Here is a 19,498-nt window from a genome sequence, read left to right on the forward strand (position 1 = left end):
AGTGAAGTGGAAACCCAGGTTCCCGCCTCCAGGGGTGATGGGGAGGGTTGGCGGTGTAGGTGCTGCGGGCAAAGTGCTCGAGGGCCTAGCACGCGCTGCGCGCCCTCCGCCCGGACCGGGGCGGGCGAGGGTCTCCGGGCCCACAGGCCCCGCGCGAACAAAGGCTGCGGGGCGGGGGCCGCGGCGGGGAGAGGACCCTCGAGCCTCGACCCGTTCAGCCGGCTCCTCCTCGGCTGCGAGCGCCGCGAGGCGTCCCCGCGTGGTGGTACCGGGCGCGGGGGGCTGGGAAGGCTCCCGGAGGGTGGCGGGGGGGGTCCCAGGCGGCACGGAGGGGACGCCACGCGGCCCCTTTAAGAGCCGGTGCCGGGCGCGGGGCGGAGGGCAGAGGGCGGAGGGCGGCGGCCAGCCCGGCCCCCCGCCCCCCCGCGGCCGCCACCTCTGATCTGCACCCGCGGCCGGGCTCCGGCTGACGTCACCTGCCCCCGAGCCGCGCGCGCTGATTGGCTGCAGGTGACGTCAGGGCCTTTTTCGCTCGGCATGACCTCATCCCCGCCGGCGGCCCCGCCCTCCGCCCCGGGCCTGTCACTCGCGGCCGAGCGCGGCGGCCCAGCCCGCTCCGCGCCCCCCGCCCGGACGCCGGAGCCCAGGCCGCGCCGGAGCCGCACCGGCCGCGCCCGCCGAGCCCGGGGGGTGGGATGCGCGCCGCGAGCGCGCGTGCCCGCCCGCAGTGCGCGCGCCCCGGCCCGAGCGAGCGCTCCCCGCGGCGGCGGCGGCGACGGCGGCGGCGGCGACGCGGCCCGCGCGCTCCCCCGGCCCCTGCCCCGGCTGCGCGGGCCCCTACCGGGCCCATGGGCGGCGCGGCCGAGCGGGCGCGCTGAGCGGGCGCGGGTCCCCGTGCGCCCCGGACACGAGCGACGGCGAGGTGAGCGGGGGCGCAGAGCGGGGACGCGCGGGGCGCGGGCAGGGGGCCCGGCCGGGGGCGGGGGCGGGGGGGCGCTGCGCCTGAAGCGCCGGGGCGGTAGCACCCGGCGGGCGCCCGGGAGGAGGAGGCTGCCCCGAGGTGAGCTGCCAGGCTCGCGGGGACGCCGCTGGGCGGCCCAGGAAGCCCTTCCCCCGCCTCCCACAGCGCCTGGTGGACCCCGGCCCGGTCCACACTGGCCCACCTCCCCCTCCTCCCGCTTCGCCGCCTTTCTCCTCGAAATTCCTTCTTATTGGGGAGGGGGGAGGGGCACGCAGTAAGGACCCAGGACTAGGGCCATTTGAGATCCAGCGTGGATCTGTACGGACCTCTGCCAGAGCCCCAGACTCCCTAACTCCCACCCCGCCATGGAGGCCCCAGGAACGAGCCAACGGCCCCGCGGGTTGAGGATGCAGGCCTTGACCAGAGGGGAAGAGGCTTCTGGCCTGTGGTAGGCTCAGGAAAGGGCGCGTTCCGTGGGGCGAGGCTGCAGATCCGTGTCCGGTCTGGCCAGGCCGCCAGGACGCCCCCACCGCAGGGTGCTCAGGTGGCCCCTGCAGAATAAAGCCCATCCACCAGCCTGCTGCAGAGGCGACAGCGGGTGCTGGGGGAGGGGCTGGCACTGCCAGGCTGAGTGCAACCAGCCTCCCTCAGCCTATCTGCCCACCTTGGTGGGGAGGGGTCCCTAGTAGTCTGGCCAGGAGCGGACGGGGCACGAAGGGCCCACAAGGTGCCCAGCCCCCACCAGGTCACCCCTGCTGGGAGAATTTGCCTCCTGACTTCCTGCTGCAAAAAAACGCACTAGCTTCTGCAGGGGGGAGTTGGGGTCCTGGCTGCTGCAGTGACTGGGGGTTGAGCGGGGATTCCGAGGGGTGGGGGAGGGCGCTGGCAGGATCTAACGTGGCGTCCACAGGGGTGCCGCTCGGGGTGCGGGCTGCTCGGGGGAGCAGCTCTCCTGCTGCGCGCCGGCCCCCGCAGGTCTGAGCGGGGATCTGAGGGTCCCTCACTCCCCACCGCCTCCCTCAGACCTTGCCCCAAGGGCAGCTCAGGGAATGAATGTCCCCTCCCTGCTCCGGGAGGACAGATGTCCCATGAATTCACTCCTCAGAAGCTTAATAAGCACCTGCCTAGGTAGGGCAGATCAGGTGACCGGGAGCCCAGAGTTCGGCCTGCACTCTGACTGAATACCTCGGGCTGCAGGCAGCTGAGGCCCCAGGAGAGTTGCTGGGCGGCCTCTAGTCAGTCCCCTGCTGCCCTCAGCCCTCCGGAAGGTCCTGTGTCCCAGAGGCTGCCCCCGGGAACAGTGGGCTCCCTGCATACGGACACAGAGATGCTTGAAGTCACCCTCTGCTCCAGGACCCTCCCCGGCATCCTCTCCTCTCCATCTGAGGCTGACCTTAGAGCCCAGATGCTTCAAGCGGACAGAGGGCCCAAGGGGCTGTGGAAGCCAGAGGGCGCAGCTCAGCGGGAAAGGAGACGAAGGAGCCAAACCCACAGCAAGAGGGACGTGGGTCAGACTCTGACCAGCAGGACTGCACGGGCTGAGGCCACGTCTGCCTGAACCGCTCCAGGCAGTGACCAGTGGGTGCCCGGGCATTGCCCAGGTGTGTGGCGTGGGGACAGGCAGTGACCAGAAGTCCTGCAGATCAGGACTAGAACAAGCCAGGCAGGAACAGAGGAAACCTAGATCTGTAGGGTCCTGAACATACCCCCTGAAGGACTGACGTGCTGAGACCAGGCTCTGCCCAGACTCCTGTCACCCGAGGGGGCAGGGCCCCCACCCCACTGTCTCCCAGGGCCACAGCCTCCCCAGACCGACTTGGCTCTGTTTGGCCTTGCCATTGGCTCCTCCCGGGCAGACCAAAGGCCAGCTTGGGTCCTGTCACATTCACCTCAGGGGGATGAGGGGGCCAGGGGTGAGAGCAGATGGGGGTAAACGGGCTGAGCTGGTGTGAGCCCCCTACCAGTCTCTCTCCTGGCTTCTCACTTTCTGGCTCCAGAGGTGGCCCTGGTCACAGTAGCTGAACACATCAGCATGGTGCCCCCCCCACCCGCTGCCAGCCTTTCTGCCTATGTGTGCCAGGCACCACTCGGGCTGGAGACATCACCCTGGGTGAGAGCCACAGGCCACCCATGGTGGACAGTCCTGACGGTTGTCTCTGCAGGTAGTGAGTTCCCCATCACTAGGTGCTGAGCAGAAGGTACCTTGGTGAAGATGCCTTCAGTTGGGAGTTTTCTGGCCACACACAGGTCCCTTGCTCAGGGACAAGAATGTGCCCCGTGGAGGCCCTGGGAGCCAAGCGTGAAGAGATCTTGGAGCTGGCTTCAGGGGCTTGGGGGTCCTGGGATTTGGGGGAATTTGGCAGGCAGAGGGTGAGGATGCGTGCACCCAGTGACCACACATATGTGCACGGACATCTGTGTGTGAGCGATTACACGAGGAGACGGAGTGGATTGTGGGAAGGAGGTGAGCACTGCGTGGACAATGTGCAAAGGGGCATCTTTGGACTCGCGCGGCAGTGGACACGCAGCCCAGAAGCCAACTGCGCGGTGCACCTGACCTTTCAGAGAAAGCGGGGGGGCTGCCTGCGGCCTCTTAGGTGGTGCCCAACCGGGGGGGAGGGGCCTCCTGCCTTTGGGCTGAGAATTGCTAAGTGTCCTAAGCAAGGAGCCCTTTGATGGGGGTTTGGGGGCCTGTGCCTCCCTCCCCCTGGCACCCAGCCTCTGGAATAGCGGATGATGGGTGCTGTCTCCCCTCAGTTCCCAAGAGTGGGGTCTGGGCTGAACCTGGGGTGGGCCCTTGAAATCAGGGAGGCCCAAGATCTACAGTATCTATTTCCTCTGTGCCCACCTGGCCCATTCCAGCCCCACTTAACTGCCTGACTGTCCCTAAGCTTTCCCGCCCTAACCGGTGTTCTAGCGCAGCAGGTGAGGGTCTGCCTCCCAAGGAGGCCCTGTGGGTGAGGACGCACTCCCAGGAGGCCGGCTCAGCGCCAGAGATCCCCTGCAGGGTGAGCGCTTGGGCCGGACCGTGGCCTCCTGAAGGCTCCCCTGGAGGTGGGAGTGAGGTGCATGGCGGGTGCCCTTGGCAAGGAAGGTTCGGACCAGGTGGCGCAGAGAGGGGAGGGGCCTGGAGGAACGTCACCTGGGGCTTTGGGCCTCGTGGGGCCCTGGCCAGGGGTCGTCCCAGGCCCCAGCCCCTGGGCACCCGCAGGAACCCGGGAGCCGGCCCTGTCGCCGGCAGAGCCAGCCTGCCCTGTGGCTGTGCCGCAGGAGCAGCCGTTGCCTGGCACCTCTGTGGTTGCCATGGCAACGTCGGAGGTGCTGACTTGCTAACGAGTCCCCTCGGCTGCAAATAACAATACTATAGCGGTTAATAGGGCAGAGCTGCAGAGTTCCTCAGCGGGTGGGGCTGAGACCAGGTACTGGGCCTGGAAGCCTCAGGCTCACCTCCCAGCCCCTGTCCCTGTCCTGTGGTCCTGAAGCCCAGCTCGGCTCATCCACACCCTCGTCTCATCCTGAGCCCGCATCCCTGCTGTCCTGCAGCCTGGACTCCCGTCCATGGAGTGGACACCTCTCCACACCCCAGCTCCTCTCCTGGCCAGCTAAGGACCCCAGGGCAGCGTCTGTGCCCAGTGGCTGCAGGGAGGGTAAAGAAGCTCTCTCCCAGCCCCTTCCCTCATCCCTGCCCTGGACTTCTATTTGGCTTCTGTTGCTTTAGGTGGGAGACAGTCCGCCCTCACCTAACTGATGAGGACATTAAGTGCGCTTCTGCCCCACTGCATCCGTCTCAGGGTCCTGGGCCTCTGAGCTGGCTCCTGGTCACGCAGCCACAAGGGCAGGAGGCTCCTGCAGGAGTGAGGTGGGGGGAGCGGGCCGGTAGCTGTGGCCTGTCTGCCACGGTCTTGACAAGATGCAGGTTAGAATGCAGAAGCTTCTCAAAACACCTCATACAGGAATCAAATTGGGGACCCCTCATCACGCAGGCAGGGACACCCCTCAGACAGGACCCCTTTGCAGGTGGGGATCCCCCTCCACAGACAGGACCCCCCAGCAGGTGAAGACCTCCCTCAGCAGGTGGGGTGCTCCTTTTGCCAGATGGGCCCTTTTGCTGTTGAACTTGTTTGGTATGGCCCTCAGGATGCCCACAGCCCCAGCTGCACCCCGAGGCCTCGTCCCCACAGTGGAGGAGCCTGGCGCCTGCCTGGGGAGCAGGATGTCTGTACTCGGTATCCCAAGGCCCCACCCATTGACCGGGGCCATCCTGGGCACTTCCTTTGGGCCAGCTCCAGGCGCTCAGCCTACGGCTGCCCATGGCCAGCAGACAGTCTACACCTGTCTTGCACCTGTTTCTCTGCGAAGTCTCCCACCCACACCAGCCTGGAGCTCACCTGAGGGGGTGGTCCACACAGGGCAGCAGCTGCCACTGTTGTCCCCAGGGTCATTATCATTGAAGTGTGACAGGGGGCCTCACCCCAGCACCATCTGCAGCTGCATGTTGGGGGCTTGCTAAGGGGGTCCTGTCTCTGAGCTCCAGGGTACCTCTGTGCCCCAGCCTCTGGAGCTGGGTGGGGGTGTGGCAGAGGGAGGGTCCCCACTGAACGGCGATGGTGGAGGCCTTAGGTTCTCTCCAGTCTCCTTGGTGTGACCTTTGGCTCGTCCCACCCCTTCCCTGAGCCTCAGTTTCCCCCTCTTTGAAGGAAACTCATCCTCCTCCTACTGCGTGCCTCCTTCTGGGCTGTGAGGCTCGGGGGGCCTGGAGAGAGGCTAGTTCTGACAGGTGACCAGCAGATGGGGCCTGGCAGGCGGGGTGAAGACGGGCTCCGTGGGGCAGAGGCTTGGCACCAAACCCATAAGAGGAGCTTCTGCCCCAAGATCTGGGGTCCTCCTGTCCCCACCTATCTTCTCCTCCCTCCACATACCCCTCAGGCCGAGGGCCCTTAGAGGCCATGCTGAGAGTCCCCGCACCCTGAGTCCCACATATGGGTCACCTACTTTGACTTTCATCCTCAGGTGCCACCCATCCACCCCATCCTGGGGCCTCCCAGGCCCCGGGAGGGTCCCCTAGACCTCAGGACCTCACTGTGCCTGGAGCACCCCCATGCACCACCCCCATCCTATGAGCGTGTGACACACTCCTGCAGGGGACAGACATGGCCCCACGTGGCACGCACTCAGGCTCGGTCTGCAGAACTGGGACAGTGGCAATGGCAGAGGAGCCCCGCCTCCACCCCTCAGGCCCCTCCAGCACCCTGCGCTGGCACCTGGCTCAGGAGCCCATGAACTTGTGGAGGCAGTCCTGACCCCACCCCCTTTCCTCAGGGCCAGATTATCAGCTTATGGAGAGATTGTGCAGCGTGGGGCCGGAGAGGGAGGGTATGCCGGGCAAGGAGCATGTCCTGGACCCCTGCCTTGCTCAGAGTTCTGGATGTTAGGAAGATGTGCAGGCCTGGGAGGGGTCTGCATCAGCAATGGGATGACAGAGCCTCGAGGGCAGACTGAAGTGTTCTGGAAGCAATGAGTGTCCATGACCCCAGAGGCTGTCCAGCCCAGTCCAGCCCTGAGACCCTTCCCTCTGTGTTCCCCCATTTGCCTTGCTGTGTCCCACTTAGAAGCTGTCCCCATGACCTAGACAGTGCCGTGCTGGATGGGACCGCTTATGAACACTCTCTCAGCCCAGTGGGTCACAGACTCCACCTTGCTTACCTCAGATGTTAGGGGCCCTGACTTTCATGGAAGAGCCAGAGGGGCTGCTGATTTATCCTAAGGGAGGGAGGGCGGGCCTCTGTGGATACAGGTCAGGCTCAATTCTCCTGGTCCCCATGGATCTCCCCGTGGGCCCTCTGAGGCCGGCCCTTCCCCAGGGCGCTGGCCAGGCCTGCAGCACTGCTGACTGTTTGCCTCTCCCCGCAGGTCTGGCACCATGCCTGGTCCCTCCGAACTCTAGGCCACAGCCCCGGCCACCGGAGCAGCCCCTGTTCCCTTCAGGGCCCACCCCCTCCCCACTGCCCACGGCCCCACCATGGCTGGGGACCGGCTCCCTCGGAAGGTGATGGATGCCAAGAAGTTGGCCAGCCTCCTGCGGGGCGGGCCTGGGGGACCCCTGGTCATCGACAGCCGCTCTTTCGTGGAGTACAACAGCTGGCACGTGCTCAGCTCTGTCAACATCTGCTGCTCCAAGCTGGTGAAGCGGCGGCTGCAGCAGGGCAAGGTGACCATCGAGGAGCTCATCCAGCCAGCCGTGCGCAGCCAGGTACCTGGCGCCCGCCTCCGCCCCCACCACCCCATCCCTGGGGCTGACTGCCTTCCCATCCGGGCCCCCGTCACTTCCAGGGGCCAGGGCGGAACTCCTCAGCCAGGTACGCAAGAGCCCTCCGCTAACCCCAGCTGGGCTCCTAGGGCCAGAATGTTCTGAGCCATTCCAAGCCTTGGGCCTGTGGGCAGCTCTCGGCCCTCCTTCCTGAGCTTCCTCTTAGGTGTCCAAATGCCTCTCCCCAGGGAGGCCCTCTGCTGATAGGATTCATCTCCCCAGATATGATTCATCACCCCTCCCTTCCAGAGCCTGCTGACCCCATCTGAGTCCTCACTCGCCCCCCGCCCCTGGTAGAGGTCTCCCCTCATAAGACAGGGCTCTGTCCCTGGGGCCCAGTCCAGGGCTCAGAGATGAGCTGGGAGTGACAGGGACACAGAGGTGGGCGGGGGGCGCAGGGAGGCCGTGGACCAGGGTGGCAGCTGGGCAGGCACGTATTGATGGAAGGCAGGAGTGGTGACCAAGAGGCTCACACTGAGAGGTCGTGTCCCCAGCCCCCCAGTTCTGTCCCCTCTAGAGTTTTGAATGACCCAGAATTCTCTCTCTCTGGGATCAAGAACATCCCAGGTCACCTGCAGTGGACAGTCCTGGCTCTGTTAGCCAGGAACGTCGAGTCCAGCAATGAGAGGGACCTCTGACCCAGTGACCTGGGAAGACAGCGGCACCTCAGTGCGGGAGGGACATGCCCAGGGCCCGGGGCTGTGGGAGGAGTCTTGGTCACAGGCCCTGCCTCAGCAGAGCTGGATGTGAGAGGACCCAGGTGGCACAGCGGCTCGTGGGGAGTCCCCCCCCCCCCAAGGCCAGAACAAGCTCCCTGCAGCCTCAGTGAGGGGAATCCGGTGATTAATCACCCCCAGCGAGGACTCCCTGCCAGAGCGCAATCCCATTGGCTGCTGGTGACATCATCCAGCCCAGGGTTGGCGGCTCAGCTGGCTTAAGGGCTGAGTGTGCTTGGGGGGCAGGGCATTAGCCACTCACGGAGCAAACGCTGCTGAGCATCTGGTCCCAAGGCTGGGCGTGGGGGGGGTCGGGGGGGGGGGCGGCACGGACACGGAGCCCCAACTTCTAGCTGCAGCCTGCTGAATCCAGGGGGGTTCTTGCAGCTGCCCTTTTCCATCACTGGCTGGTGAAGAGGGGGAGGGCCCAGGCCCAATGGCATCCTACCTTCAAAAGCCCCAAAATGTGCTTCCCAGTAACCCTGGGGACAGTTTTCTCCATGCCTTGGTCGCCCTGAGGGCATCTGTGCACCCTTGCCCCTACGGGCACCTGTTGTGCCCCTGAAGACCCTGTCACGTTCGCCTGCATCTCTTCCACATGGACACGACCCGCAGTGGACGCCCATAAGTGTTCCCTTAGCTCAGGTGGCTGCGCGTGAGGACATGGCCTTAGGATGAGTGTCCCTGTTCCTGCCGGCTCTGAGGGCCTGTGTGGCTGTGGGCGTTTACCTGTCCAGGTGTGAGTGTGCAGTGGGTGGCTCAGAGCCTGCCCTTCCCTCTAGGCAGCAAGGTGGCAGTAGCCCCTCCCTGCCAGTGCCTGGCAAGTAGCAGGGGGTGGCAGCAAGGGGTGGGGGCCTCCGGCAGGTGCCCAGCAGCGCCCTGACCTCTGCCCTCACGGCTCCCAGGTGGAGGCCACGGAGCCACAGGACGTGGTGGTCTATGACCAGAGCACACGGGACGCCAGCGTGCTGGCCGCAGACAGCTTCCTCTCCATCCTGCTTAGCAAGCTGGACGGCTGCTTCGACAGCGTGGCCATCCTCACAGGTGAGCTGCGGACAGACCCGAGGCAGGGCCTGTGGGGCTCCCGCCTCTCCCTGTCCTCACTACAAGCTTGGCTGTGGTGGGCGGGGGCGGAGGGCAGGGCTCCTGATCCACCTCTGCTCTTTTTTCTAACCCGGGAGACCAGTGACGACGGGGGTGGGGGAGGTGCCTTCTCAATAACCCTGCAGTTCTCTGAGGCTCCGTTGTGCCCTCCCCTGGACCCCCACACTTCAGAACCCCCTCCCACACGGCCTACCCGCACCACTAACAGGTGAAGAGGTAGACAGGAGGAAAGCCCCAGATGTCGCGTGTGGCAGGTGTGGAGGGAAGGGGTCTCTGCCCCCCCACCTGCCCGGGAGAGGAGACACAGGCCGGGTCCTCTGCAAACCCCAAACTGAGCACAACCGGTTGCAGGAAGGGAGTGTCTGTGAAGGCCGCGGCCAGCACAGACACCTACTTGACCATGACCCTATGGGGCTCCCTGTTCCCCACCAGCCCAGCCAGCCTGGAGGCACACACGCACGTGTGCCTGATACGCACATGTGCCCAATGCGCATGCACACATACGTGTTCCAGAGTGGTCCTTGATGATGCCTTCCCCCTGCGGGCTGGGACTGAGGCGCTTCTGTAGAATCCACCTTCCAGAGGTGACCTGGGTCCCAGGGATGGGTGGAGCTGGCCCGGCCCGGGGATGCGCACCCTCCCTGACCAGGTGTGGGCGTCCGTGAGTGCTCCCGCCCCTGGCCTCTGCCTGCCGGGGCCCTGGCAGGGGAGCAAAGGACATAGAGGGCTCAGGAGAGTGTCGCCCCACCTCACACCGCCAATAGGATGTGTGTATACATTCAGCATGTCTGCCCTGAGCAGCCCCCACGTGCAGGCACCCTGCAGGGTGGCCCCAGGGCACCTGGCTGGCCCTCGGGCGCCCGTCCAGTGGCAGCAGGGACCTTCAACGTAACCTGCTGAAAGCTATAGCCAGGCCGCTCAGGGCCGACCTCCTGGAGGAAGTACCATATTCTGAGGGGTGTGCAGGCGTGCGTGCCACTGTCTACGCCTGTCTGGGTCCACACGGTCAGAAGGTGTCTGCATCCATGCCTGCCTCTGGGAGGCTGGCGACCTGTGTTTGCTCGTGTGTGTGGGTGTGTCCCCCACCTCGGTGACCCCAAACTTGTCTGGGTGGACTGTGGGACTTGTGTGCATGAGTATGAGCCCTGGGAACCACAGGCTACAGAACTGCAAACTCTGACTGCACCACTGTCCCCTGGGTTCAGTGTAGGGGGCTGAGCGGGTAGAGGGAGAGGGAGAGAGGAGAGGGAGGCTCTGGGCTTTTTAATGGGTATCCTGGGTGGAATAGGAGCTCTCCCAGGGCCCAGCTGGGAACCCCAGAACGAGTGTGTGTGTGTGTGTGTGTGTGTGTGTGTGTGTGTGTGTGTGTACGCGCATGCTCTCTAGCCAGGAGCAAGCGCCACCAGGCCCTTTTCTGGGAGTCTGAGAAAGAGGTCTTAGAGCAGCGCCCTCCCTTACCCCCAGGCTGCCCAGGAAAGCCCAGAACCTCTGATGGTACATCTCCCCTGAGGCTGGGGCCCTCACCCAGCATGCAGTGGGGCAGGCCTAGGCTGGGATGTGTCAGGAGCACCCACCTGGGACCTGGCTGTGCCCCAGTCGGCTCACTAAGCTGTTGGGGCTGCCCCTCCCTGCAGGATTAGAGTATTTGCGCCCATTTCCCTGAGGGCCAAGCCAGGTAGAGGTCACGACCCATCATGGTGTGAGAAAGGCTCATGGTGAGGCCGGATCGGGACCCAGACAGCGTTCTCACCTTGCCCGCAGCCCCAGGCAAGCACGGCCCCCGGCCCCCGAGCCAGTGAGAACGGCTTGAGTGGGAAACAGGGATGCTGCCCCGCCTGAAAGGGGAAGTGACTTTCCCGGATCGCGAGCCTGGGGAGGGGGTGGGGGGTGCTCAGCAGAGGTCAGAAAGGGAGGACCCCGCCCCTCCGTGGGTGGGGCTGAGGAGCGCGGAGAGGTTGCCACGACTGGAGGGCAGGGAGATCCCTGTCCGTGACAGCGGAGGCTCACGGAAGCAGGAGTGGGCGGCGGGGCAGGCGCCCTGGGGTCCGGAGCCCTCCCCGCCCCCTCCCCCCTCCCCCCGGCTGCTCGGCCGTGACGTCCGGCGGGGCGGGGACGGGAAAGGGAGCCTGGCCCTTTAAGCGGCGGGCAGCCCTCGCCCGGTGCGCGTCGCTGCGGAATGCGGGCGGGCGATGTCGCCGGTCCGTGCGCCCCCGCAGCCCGACCCCGCCAGCGCCGCCCTCGGACCCTGGCCGGAGACCGCGGCGGGAGCGGCCCCTGCGCAGAGGGTGCGCGGCGGGAGGATGATGGGGGTGGGGACCCTGCCCGGGGCGCGTGGGGACTGCAGGGGTGCACGGGGGAGGGGGGGGCGCACCGCCCACATCTGGGCAGGAGAGCCGAGCAATGGGAGCTGCGGGCGGGGGCAGTGGCCGGGCCGAGTACCCGCGAGTCGGCGGAGTTGGTGCTCCGAGGCGTGAGCTTTTGTGCGAATCCGGGATTCCATTGTGAGGCAGAGGCAGGCGGGTATCCCTCCCGAAGGAAGGTGCCCTTGGGGATGCCCAGGGGATGGGGGCACCTTCTGGCTGCCAGGACTGCCGGCACCTGCAGAGGGGCCGGGTCTGCTGCCGCGGTTCCAACCCAGGACGGCCTCAGAGCCTGGGGGTCCTGAAATCCCTGCAGGGGCTTGGCCTCAGGCTCTGCTGCACCTGGCATCTACAGGGGACTTGTAGGGGCACTGCCAGCGGCTTGGCTCTGGTGGGGGGTGGGGGGCTGGGGGGCTTTACCTGAGGAACTGCAGTCAGGTGTGGCAGGTCTGCACCTGTCCAGAGATCCCCGTTTGTGCGGAGAAACCCCTCAGCTTAGGCCATGTTGCCCAGAGAGCGGAGAGCAAGGGAGGCTAGAGGTGGTAGAGATGAGTCTTTGCAGAGAGGCTGGAGACCTTTGCCCCTCCTGGGACGGGGGTCCCGTCTTCCAGCAGGAGCATCCAGGGGACCCCTGGCTCTGAACGGTGAACAGGAGCCCACCCCCAGAACCCAGGTCAGCTTTCACCTGTGAGCTGTGTTGTCATTGGTGCTGACAGTCTCCCACGTCTCCCCGTCTGGGCAGCAGGCTCCCCCCAGCCTGGGGGTCCCCCATCACCATGCCCCCCCAAGTCAAACCTTCACTGGGGCCACAGGGAGCACACATGGCAGGCATTCTGGTTGGGGATTTGTACAAACTGGCCATTGATCTGGGCTAGGGGTGAAGGCCAAGGGCACCAGGCATCTCTGTCCCGGGAAATCGGCCAGGTCTTCCATACCAGCTGTCGCTGTAGACCAGGAAAGAGCACTGGGGGTCTTTGGGCCTGGGAACTCCCCTCACTCCCTGGCCTCCTCCAGACCAGTAAGGTAGACGGCAGTCCAGCTGAATTCCGGAACGGACCGGTGCACTGAGAGCAGGGAGTGTCCACAGGGCTTGTGTCCTGGTAAGTGTGGTTAGCCCCAGCGCGCCCCCCGGCAGTCCCACCTCATCTGACCAAGAGCTGGTGGTCACCCGGCCAGCCTGGGTGTGGACAGGTTCGTTCTCAGTGTGCCTTCACGGTCACTGTCTCCGTCGAGCTTCACAACTATGCCATGTGGCAGGCAGGTTGCAGAAACAGGCCGGAGACATAAAGGGCTCTGCCCGCGGTCACTGACTCAGAGACATACTCGGGAGTCCCCCTTGGGGCTTTGAGGCCAGTGGAGGGGCTCCTTCCACTGACCTGTGGCCCAGGGCTCGGATGTGCATGCAGGGGGAAGGCGGCAGGGCACATGCCAGCCACGTGCAGAACTGCAGAACGTGGGCCGGCTGCACGCCCTGCTTGCTCAGTCCCTGGGCTTCCCAGCTCTCAGCTCAGCCGCCGCTGCTGCCTTCTGGGCAGAAGGGAGCCTTAGCTAGAGCACAGATGCCCCCACAGGCTGTGCCGATTCCAGCAGGTGATGTCATGCCCAGGGGGAGGAGGGCCCCTCAGAAGCCCTTGGTCCTGGCACCCAAGCTTGGTCTGGGGCTCCTGGCCAACTAGAGTCGGGGAGGGATTGCATCAGCCCACGGGGAGAGGCAGGAAGGCCAAGGCTGGCCCCAGGCCACAGGGACGAGGGAGCCACACCCTCAGCAGGAGCCTCCATGGCATCCGAACGCACCCCTGCCTGGGTCCTGCACGTGCTAGGCTGGCTCGCCACCCGGACCCCACATTTACGGGCATCACAGCGGCGTCCTCACTGCGGCCAGCTCCTAATTAGCCTGAGGAGGAATGTGGGCGTAGGGGCGGGCTGTATATGTGCATAGCACTCGCCTGGACGTGGTGAGAGCGGCCCTCCAGCACTCAGCACTGAGACCAGGTGCTCAGGCCAGAGGCTCAGCCGCGGGCCTCCCTTCGGGCGGGGAGTCCGAGCTGGGTGAGGCTGAGATGTAGAGGTGGTCTGGTGCCCGGGGCTCTTTCTCTTCAACGTCTGTCTGACCCGCGTCTCCTCCGCTCCTCCCGCAGGGGGCTTTGCCACCTTCTCCTCCTGCTTCCCCGGCCTCTGTGAGGGCAAGCCTGCTGCCCTGCTGCCCATGAGCCTCTCCCAGCCCTGCCTGCCAGTGCCCAGTGTGGGCCTGACCCGCATCCTGCCTCACCTCTACCTGGGCTCTCAGAAAGATGTCCTGAACAAGGTGTGTGCATAGCTGGGACTTTGGCCATTGGTCGGGGAAAGCGGCAGGGGCTCCGAAGCAGCTCCGGGGCTGGTCTGGGGGAGGAAGAAAGCCGAGAGGCAGTGTGGGGATGGATGCACCAGGTGCGGGAGAAGCAGGAGTTGGGGGTGAGAAGACCCACGGAGGCCGTGGCAGAACCGGAGCAGAGCCGGTGGAGAAGCAGCTCCCAGCTCCTTATGCGGTGGAGCCCACATGCCAAGCTGCTGATGTCACTGGGCCCCCGCCCAGCACCGAAAGAATCCCGAGTTTTAAAACTGTTGACGACCAGGCAGCCGTAGAGCCCCTGGGAGCCCACCCCAGGCTGTGGGCGGGGCTTGCAGAGGCTCCCCTCTCCAGGGCATCCCAGGATCCAGACGTCTGGTCCAGAGGCACCCCAGTCCTCTGATTTGCCCTCCCGTCCCTCCAGGACCTGATGACCCAGAACGGAATAAGCTATGTCCTCAACGCCAGCAACTCCTGCCCCAAGCCGGACTTCATCTGTGAGAGCCGCTTCATGCGCATTCCCATCAATGACAACTACTGCGAAAAGCTGCTGCCCTGGCTGGACAAGTGCATTGAGTTCATCGGTGAGGGGCGGGTACCCTGCTGCCCGAGCTGGGGGCCGGGGCCCAGGGGAGCGGGGGGAGGGGGAGGCAGGGGGGTGTAGGGCGCTCTCCTGCCGCAGGGGGGCGGGGCCGTCAGGTTCAGCGATGAGGGGCGGGTGCTCTCCCGCTTGTGCTCTTGGGGGAGGCGGGAGGCCAGGGCAGGGGGGAAGGGGGACAGGAGTGTCGAAGAGGAGGGGGGGAGGACGCCCTCCTGTGCGTGCTCTTGGGGAGGTGGGGCAGGGGGGCAGGGGGAGCAGGAGTCTCCAAGAGGAAGGCATGCGGGAGTGGAGGGAGAAGAGCTGTGGTCATGGGTCGCCGGCCTGAGGTGGAACTGGTATTGTTGGCGGTGAGCCGCTCCCCCACCTGGGTTCGGACCCCAGCCCTGACCCCGTCCCCACGGCCCCGCCTCCAGATAGAGCTAAGCTGTCCAGCTGCCAAGTCATCGTCCACTGTCTGGCCGGCATCTCCCGCTCTGCCACCATCGCCATCGCTTACATCATGAAGACCATGGGCATGTCCTCCGACGATGCCTACAGGTAGCCCCTCTTCCCTCCCCCTCCCCCAGCAACCACACCGCCCGGCCAGGAGGGAGAGGCCAGAGGGGCCTCCGCACTCTCAGGCTTGGCCTCAGCCGTGTGCCCCAGCGTGGGCAGGGGGAGCAGAGAGAGACGGGGAGGCCGCGCAGGCTGGCGGGGAGCCCTGACCCAGCACAGCCGCCTTCCTCCCGGCAGGTTCGTGAAGGACCGGCGCCCGTCCATCTCGCCCAACTTCAACTTCCTGGGCCAGCTGCTGGAGTATGAGCGCAGCCTGAAGCTGCTGGCCGCGCTGCAGGGGGACGGGGCGCCCCCCCCGGGCACCCCCGCGCCCCTCCCGGGCCCCGCAGCCCCGCCGCCGCCGCCGCCGCCGCCACCACCACCTACCTCAGAGAGCGCTGCCACCGGGAGCGCGGCGGCCAGCGCAGTCCGGGAGGGCGCGCCCGGCGCCGGCGGGGAGCCCCCCGCGCCCCCCGCGGCCCCGGCCACCAGCGCGCTGCAGCAGGGCCTGCGCGGCCTGCACCTGTCCCCCCTCCAGGACGCCAACCGCCTCAAGCGCTCCTTCTCGCTGGACATCAAGTCGGCCTACGCCCCGAGCCGGCGGCCCGACGACCCCGGGCCGCCCGACCCTGGGGAGGCCCCCAAGCTCTGCAAGCTGGACAGCCCGTCGGGGGGCACGCTGGGCCTGCCCTCGCCGAGCCCCGACAGCCCGGACGCGGCGCCCGAGTCGCGCCCGCGCCTCCGCCGGCGGCCGCGGCCTCCAGCCGGCTCCCCCGCGCGCTCCCCGGCGCTCGGCCTCGGCCTGAACTTCGGCGAGGCCTCCCGGCAGACTCCGCGGCTCGGCCTGTCGGCCCTGTCGGCGCCCGCGCTGCCCGGCCCCGGCCAGCCGGTCCCCGGGAGCTGGGCGCCGCCGCTCGACTCCCCGGGCACGCCGCCGCCCGACGGGCCCTGGTGCCTCAGCCCGGAGGGCGCGCAGGGCGCGGGCGGGGCGCGGTTCGCGCCCTTCGGCCGGGCGGGCGCGCAGGGCGCGGGGGGCAGCGACCTGCGGCGGCTGGAGGCGGCGCGGGCCGAGGCCCGGGACGCGCGGACCGGCTGGCCGGACGAGCCGGCCGCGGAGACTCCGTTCAAGCGCCGAAGCTGCCAGATGCAGTTCGAGGAGGGCATGGTGGAGGGGCGCGCGCGCGGCGAGGAGCTGGCCGCCCTGGGCAAGCAGGCCAGCTTCCCTGGCAGCGTGGAGGTCATCGAGGTGTCCTGACGGCGGCCGGGACCCGCCCGGCGCGGCGCGGCCCTCACCCCCCTCCCGTCTGAGCTGCCAGCAGCCGGGCCCGCTATAAATATATATTATATATAATGCAAAGAAAGGTAAATGGTTTTACTGCGATTTTTATCGAGAAGTAAATATTTCGATTTTTTATTTATTTAAGCTGTTCATTCTGGCAATGATTTGGCAACAGTGCGGGCGGTCCTCGGAGCTCTATTTTTACTGTCTGGTATTTAAACTGAAACACACGTTTCTAAGCAATATGAGGCCACCTTCAGTCCCCAGCTGGGGTGCCAGGCCTGGGGTCCCCTCCCCACCCTCCCTCCCCCAGGAAACACTGCTGACCCTTGCAAAGAGGCTGCCGAGCTTTTGTGCACTTTTTTACATAAGAAAAAGGGGAAAAAAAGAAAAAAAAACTTTGCCACAAACTGAGCCTCAGAACCTCCCCACCCTCCTCTCCACGCCTTCTCTTCTGCTCCCGTCTCTGCACCAAAGCCTGGGGGTGTCCCAGGAGCTGGCGAGGGGCCAGGACGCTCTGCGGCTGGAGGCTCCCTCCACCACCTGCCTCCTGTTGCCCCATCCCCACCCTGTTGCCTGGTTTAGGGCGTTCAGAGGGGCTGTGGATGGACAGGGTAGGGGCTCAGTGAAGGGGGCTCCTGAGTGTCAGCTGCTGTGGCCCCAGGGCAGGGATGGACGTAGAGTGGCCCCCACTCCTGCCTGAGCCCAGCTCCAATTTCATGGGTTCAGCAAGGCTGCTGCATGGAGGCTGCTCCCCTCGCCTCCGCTCTGTGGGTGCCCCCAGCACCACCTGCCAGGTGGGGGACGCAGCTGGGGTATAGGAGCTCGGCCCCTGGGGCAGTCAGGCGGGAGGAGCTGGGCCAGCCGGTGCTGGCTCCACGAGTCAGAGGGCACATGAATTTAGCCTTGTTCTGGGCTCTTCCCGCCCCAGGCCCCTGGCCAGGCTTGGGATTCAGGTATGTTCCCGCAGGTGGGGGGAGGGGGGTTGTCTCCGTGAGAAGCTGACTGCCTTGCAGTGGGAGGAGGTAGTTAAGCCCCCGTCAGACCCTTGTGCTTCCCGAGAATGGGGATAAAGACCCCTGACCTGGGCAGGTGCAGGAAGTATCCCCCAGTGCTGCTCCCAGCCCCACGGGGTCCCTGGAGAAGATCGGCTCCCAGATTCCCCTTTCCTGGGGAGCTCTCGCCTCTGAGGCCTCCCTGGAGTCTCCCAGGTGGTTTGTTGGGTGGGCCAGCCTCTTGGGTTATAGGGACTCGTGGCTTTTGGAGGCAGGAGTAGATGTCCCCCAACCCTCAGATGTCCTAGAGTCTAGGAGTGGGGGCCGGTCACCTTGGGAAGAGGTCAGGGGCTTGGCAGGAGGGATGGCTGGGGGGACGGAGTCCTCAGGCAGCGGCCTCTGTGGCTGTTTCTTCTGTTTGTTCTTCTGTTGACCTGCAGCTCTGTGCACCTGTCATCCCCCCTTTAAGCAAAAGTCCTTTCCTGTTCCCTCTGTCCCCACCCCATTCCCCCAAAAAATAAGCTATCATTGTTGTGTTTGCAATCTATGGATTAGAGGTTTAAGTATTTATTATTATTGGTTTATTATTATTATTATTGATTATGTAAATTTGCCTTCTGTCTGTCTATCGCGTTGGGTTTCTGAGGTGACCCTGGGTGTGGAGGATGCACTGGTCCCGCCTCCGTGCCCCCACCCCCGTGCTGTCCAGGAGACAGTGGTCTGGGGCCACTGGTTGGGCCCCAGAACTCTGGAGGCAGGTCCCGCGGCCCCGCCCTTTCCTCCCTCTGCCCTTTCTCAGGGCTGCCAGCATCTCTTGTGACTTCTGTCTTGAGGTATGGGGGGGGCTCTTGCCCTCGAGGCACGGGTCACCCCAAAGTGAGCAGCTGCAATGGGGGGGAGGCCCTGTCTCGGCCACCCCTCTCCTGGGGGAACCGGGCCCTGGCACGAGCCCCTCCCTGGCCACTTCCACGCACTGCCCAAGGTGGGGCGGGGCCGGGCCCCAGCCCTCTCCCAAGTCTCTCGGCCCTCCCACCCCCCTCCCTCCCCGGCCCTGGCATTGGGGGCTGCCTCACAATGGACCCCGCCCCCTCCTAATATTTGCTGGAAAGTCCAGCGGCGGAGAGGTGGCGGGTCCCCCGCATGGCTCCTGGTCTCTCTGGACTGGGCGGCCCGCCCCTGCCTCAGAGCCCGTCCCCCAGCGCGGCCACACTCTGCTCCCCCACCTGTCCCTTCTTTTGTATTTGGAAACAACGTGTTGTAATAAATCCTGAGATGGATGTTTTCTCCATGCCTCTGGTTGCCTATTTCTTCAGGCTGGTGGCGGGTGGCGTGGAGATGGGGCAGTGGCCCTGGAGGCCTCTGAGACTGCAGTGCTAGGGATGGGCCCCCAAGACCCACCTCCCGGGACTCACTGCCTTGGCCCCAGAGGGCAGGCTGGGGCAGGGAGGGAAGCAGTGCGGGAGGAGGGCCCCCTTGCTTGCTGGCACCTCCTGGGGAACATTTAAAGAATTGCTGGGCACAGGAGGGTGGGCGCAGGCGGGTGGGCACAGGCAGGTGGGCACGCCCATGGACACACCATACAACCTTCCTTTCCAACAGAAATGGGGGTCTAGCTATAGAGCCTGATGAAGCTAGCTTTTTAATTATGATTTAAATAATTACTGGAAGGAATACACACAGGTTACAAGGACCGCAGGTCCCCAAGGGTGTCTGATGGAAGGCACCGGTGTGACCCGCCCACGTTTGTCCCCAACCCCTGGGTTCCTGCCGGGGCGGCCGGGCGCTGCGGCGGTCATATCTGCACTGACCCTGCAGCGTGAGGGGGGCCGTGTGCTCCATCAGCCGCTACGGCCTAGGTTGAGGTTAGTCCACCGTGTGTGGTCACGGCCACAGCTCTGACCGTCCAGGCGAGGCTCTCATGGGACAGATTTTTAGACAGGACTCCCCGGGGTCACTCCAACCTTTGTCTGGCCGTTACTGTAACAGCCCCTGTGTACTGAGCTCACCACTACTCCAGGGTATTTCCTGGAACGTATCTCCCGGTGCCCAGGTGAGCTACCAGACACATCGGTGCCCTCGCAAGGGGTCTGACCCTTCTTGCAGGTCTGGCCTGCTTATTCCTAGGGACACTTCCCGATTTCCAAGCAGAGAGCCCGAACCAGTGACACAGGCCAGACCCGCATGGGTGTGTGGGTGCATGTGAGCATATGTGGGAGTGTGTGTGTGAGTGCAGGATGCATGTGTCTCGAGAGGCTAGGAGAGCAGAGGAAGCAGGAGACAGAGGAGGGGCAGGGGGAGGCAGGGTCCTGGAGTCC

General features: G+C 65.5%; 1 protein-coding gene across 1 annotated transcript; it reads left to right on the top strand.

Annotated features, from left to right (window-relative positions):
- The first annotated feature begins 815 nt into the window (after positions 1 to 815).
- On the top strand, positions 816 to 18,473 carry DUSP8 (dual specificity phosphatase 8). The gene is made up of 7 exons (XM_039224111.1): positions 816 to 922; positions 6,872 to 7,211; positions 8,890 to 9,028; positions 13,587 to 13,753; positions 14,199 to 14,358; positions 14,789 to 14,912; positions 15,108 to 18,473. Exons 2-7 carry the CDS (start codon positions 6,981 to 6,983, stop codon positions 16,162 to 16,164), a joined length of 1,878 nt encoding a protein of 625 aa, XP_039080042.1. The 5' UTR covers positions 816 to 922; positions 6,872 to 6,980; the 3' UTR covers positions 16,165 to 18,473.
- The last annotated feature ends 1,025 nt before the right edge of the window (positions 18,474 to 19,498 follow it).

Source organism: Hyaena hyaena, unplaced genomic scaffold, assembly GCF_003009895.1.
Source record: "Hyaena hyaena isolate Hyena2069 unplaced genomic scaffold, ASM300989v1 scaffold_1528, whole genome shotgun sequence".
Classification (NCBI taxonomy): Eukaryota; Metazoa; Chordata; class Mammalia; order Carnivora; family Hyaenidae; genus Hyaena; species Hyaena hyaena.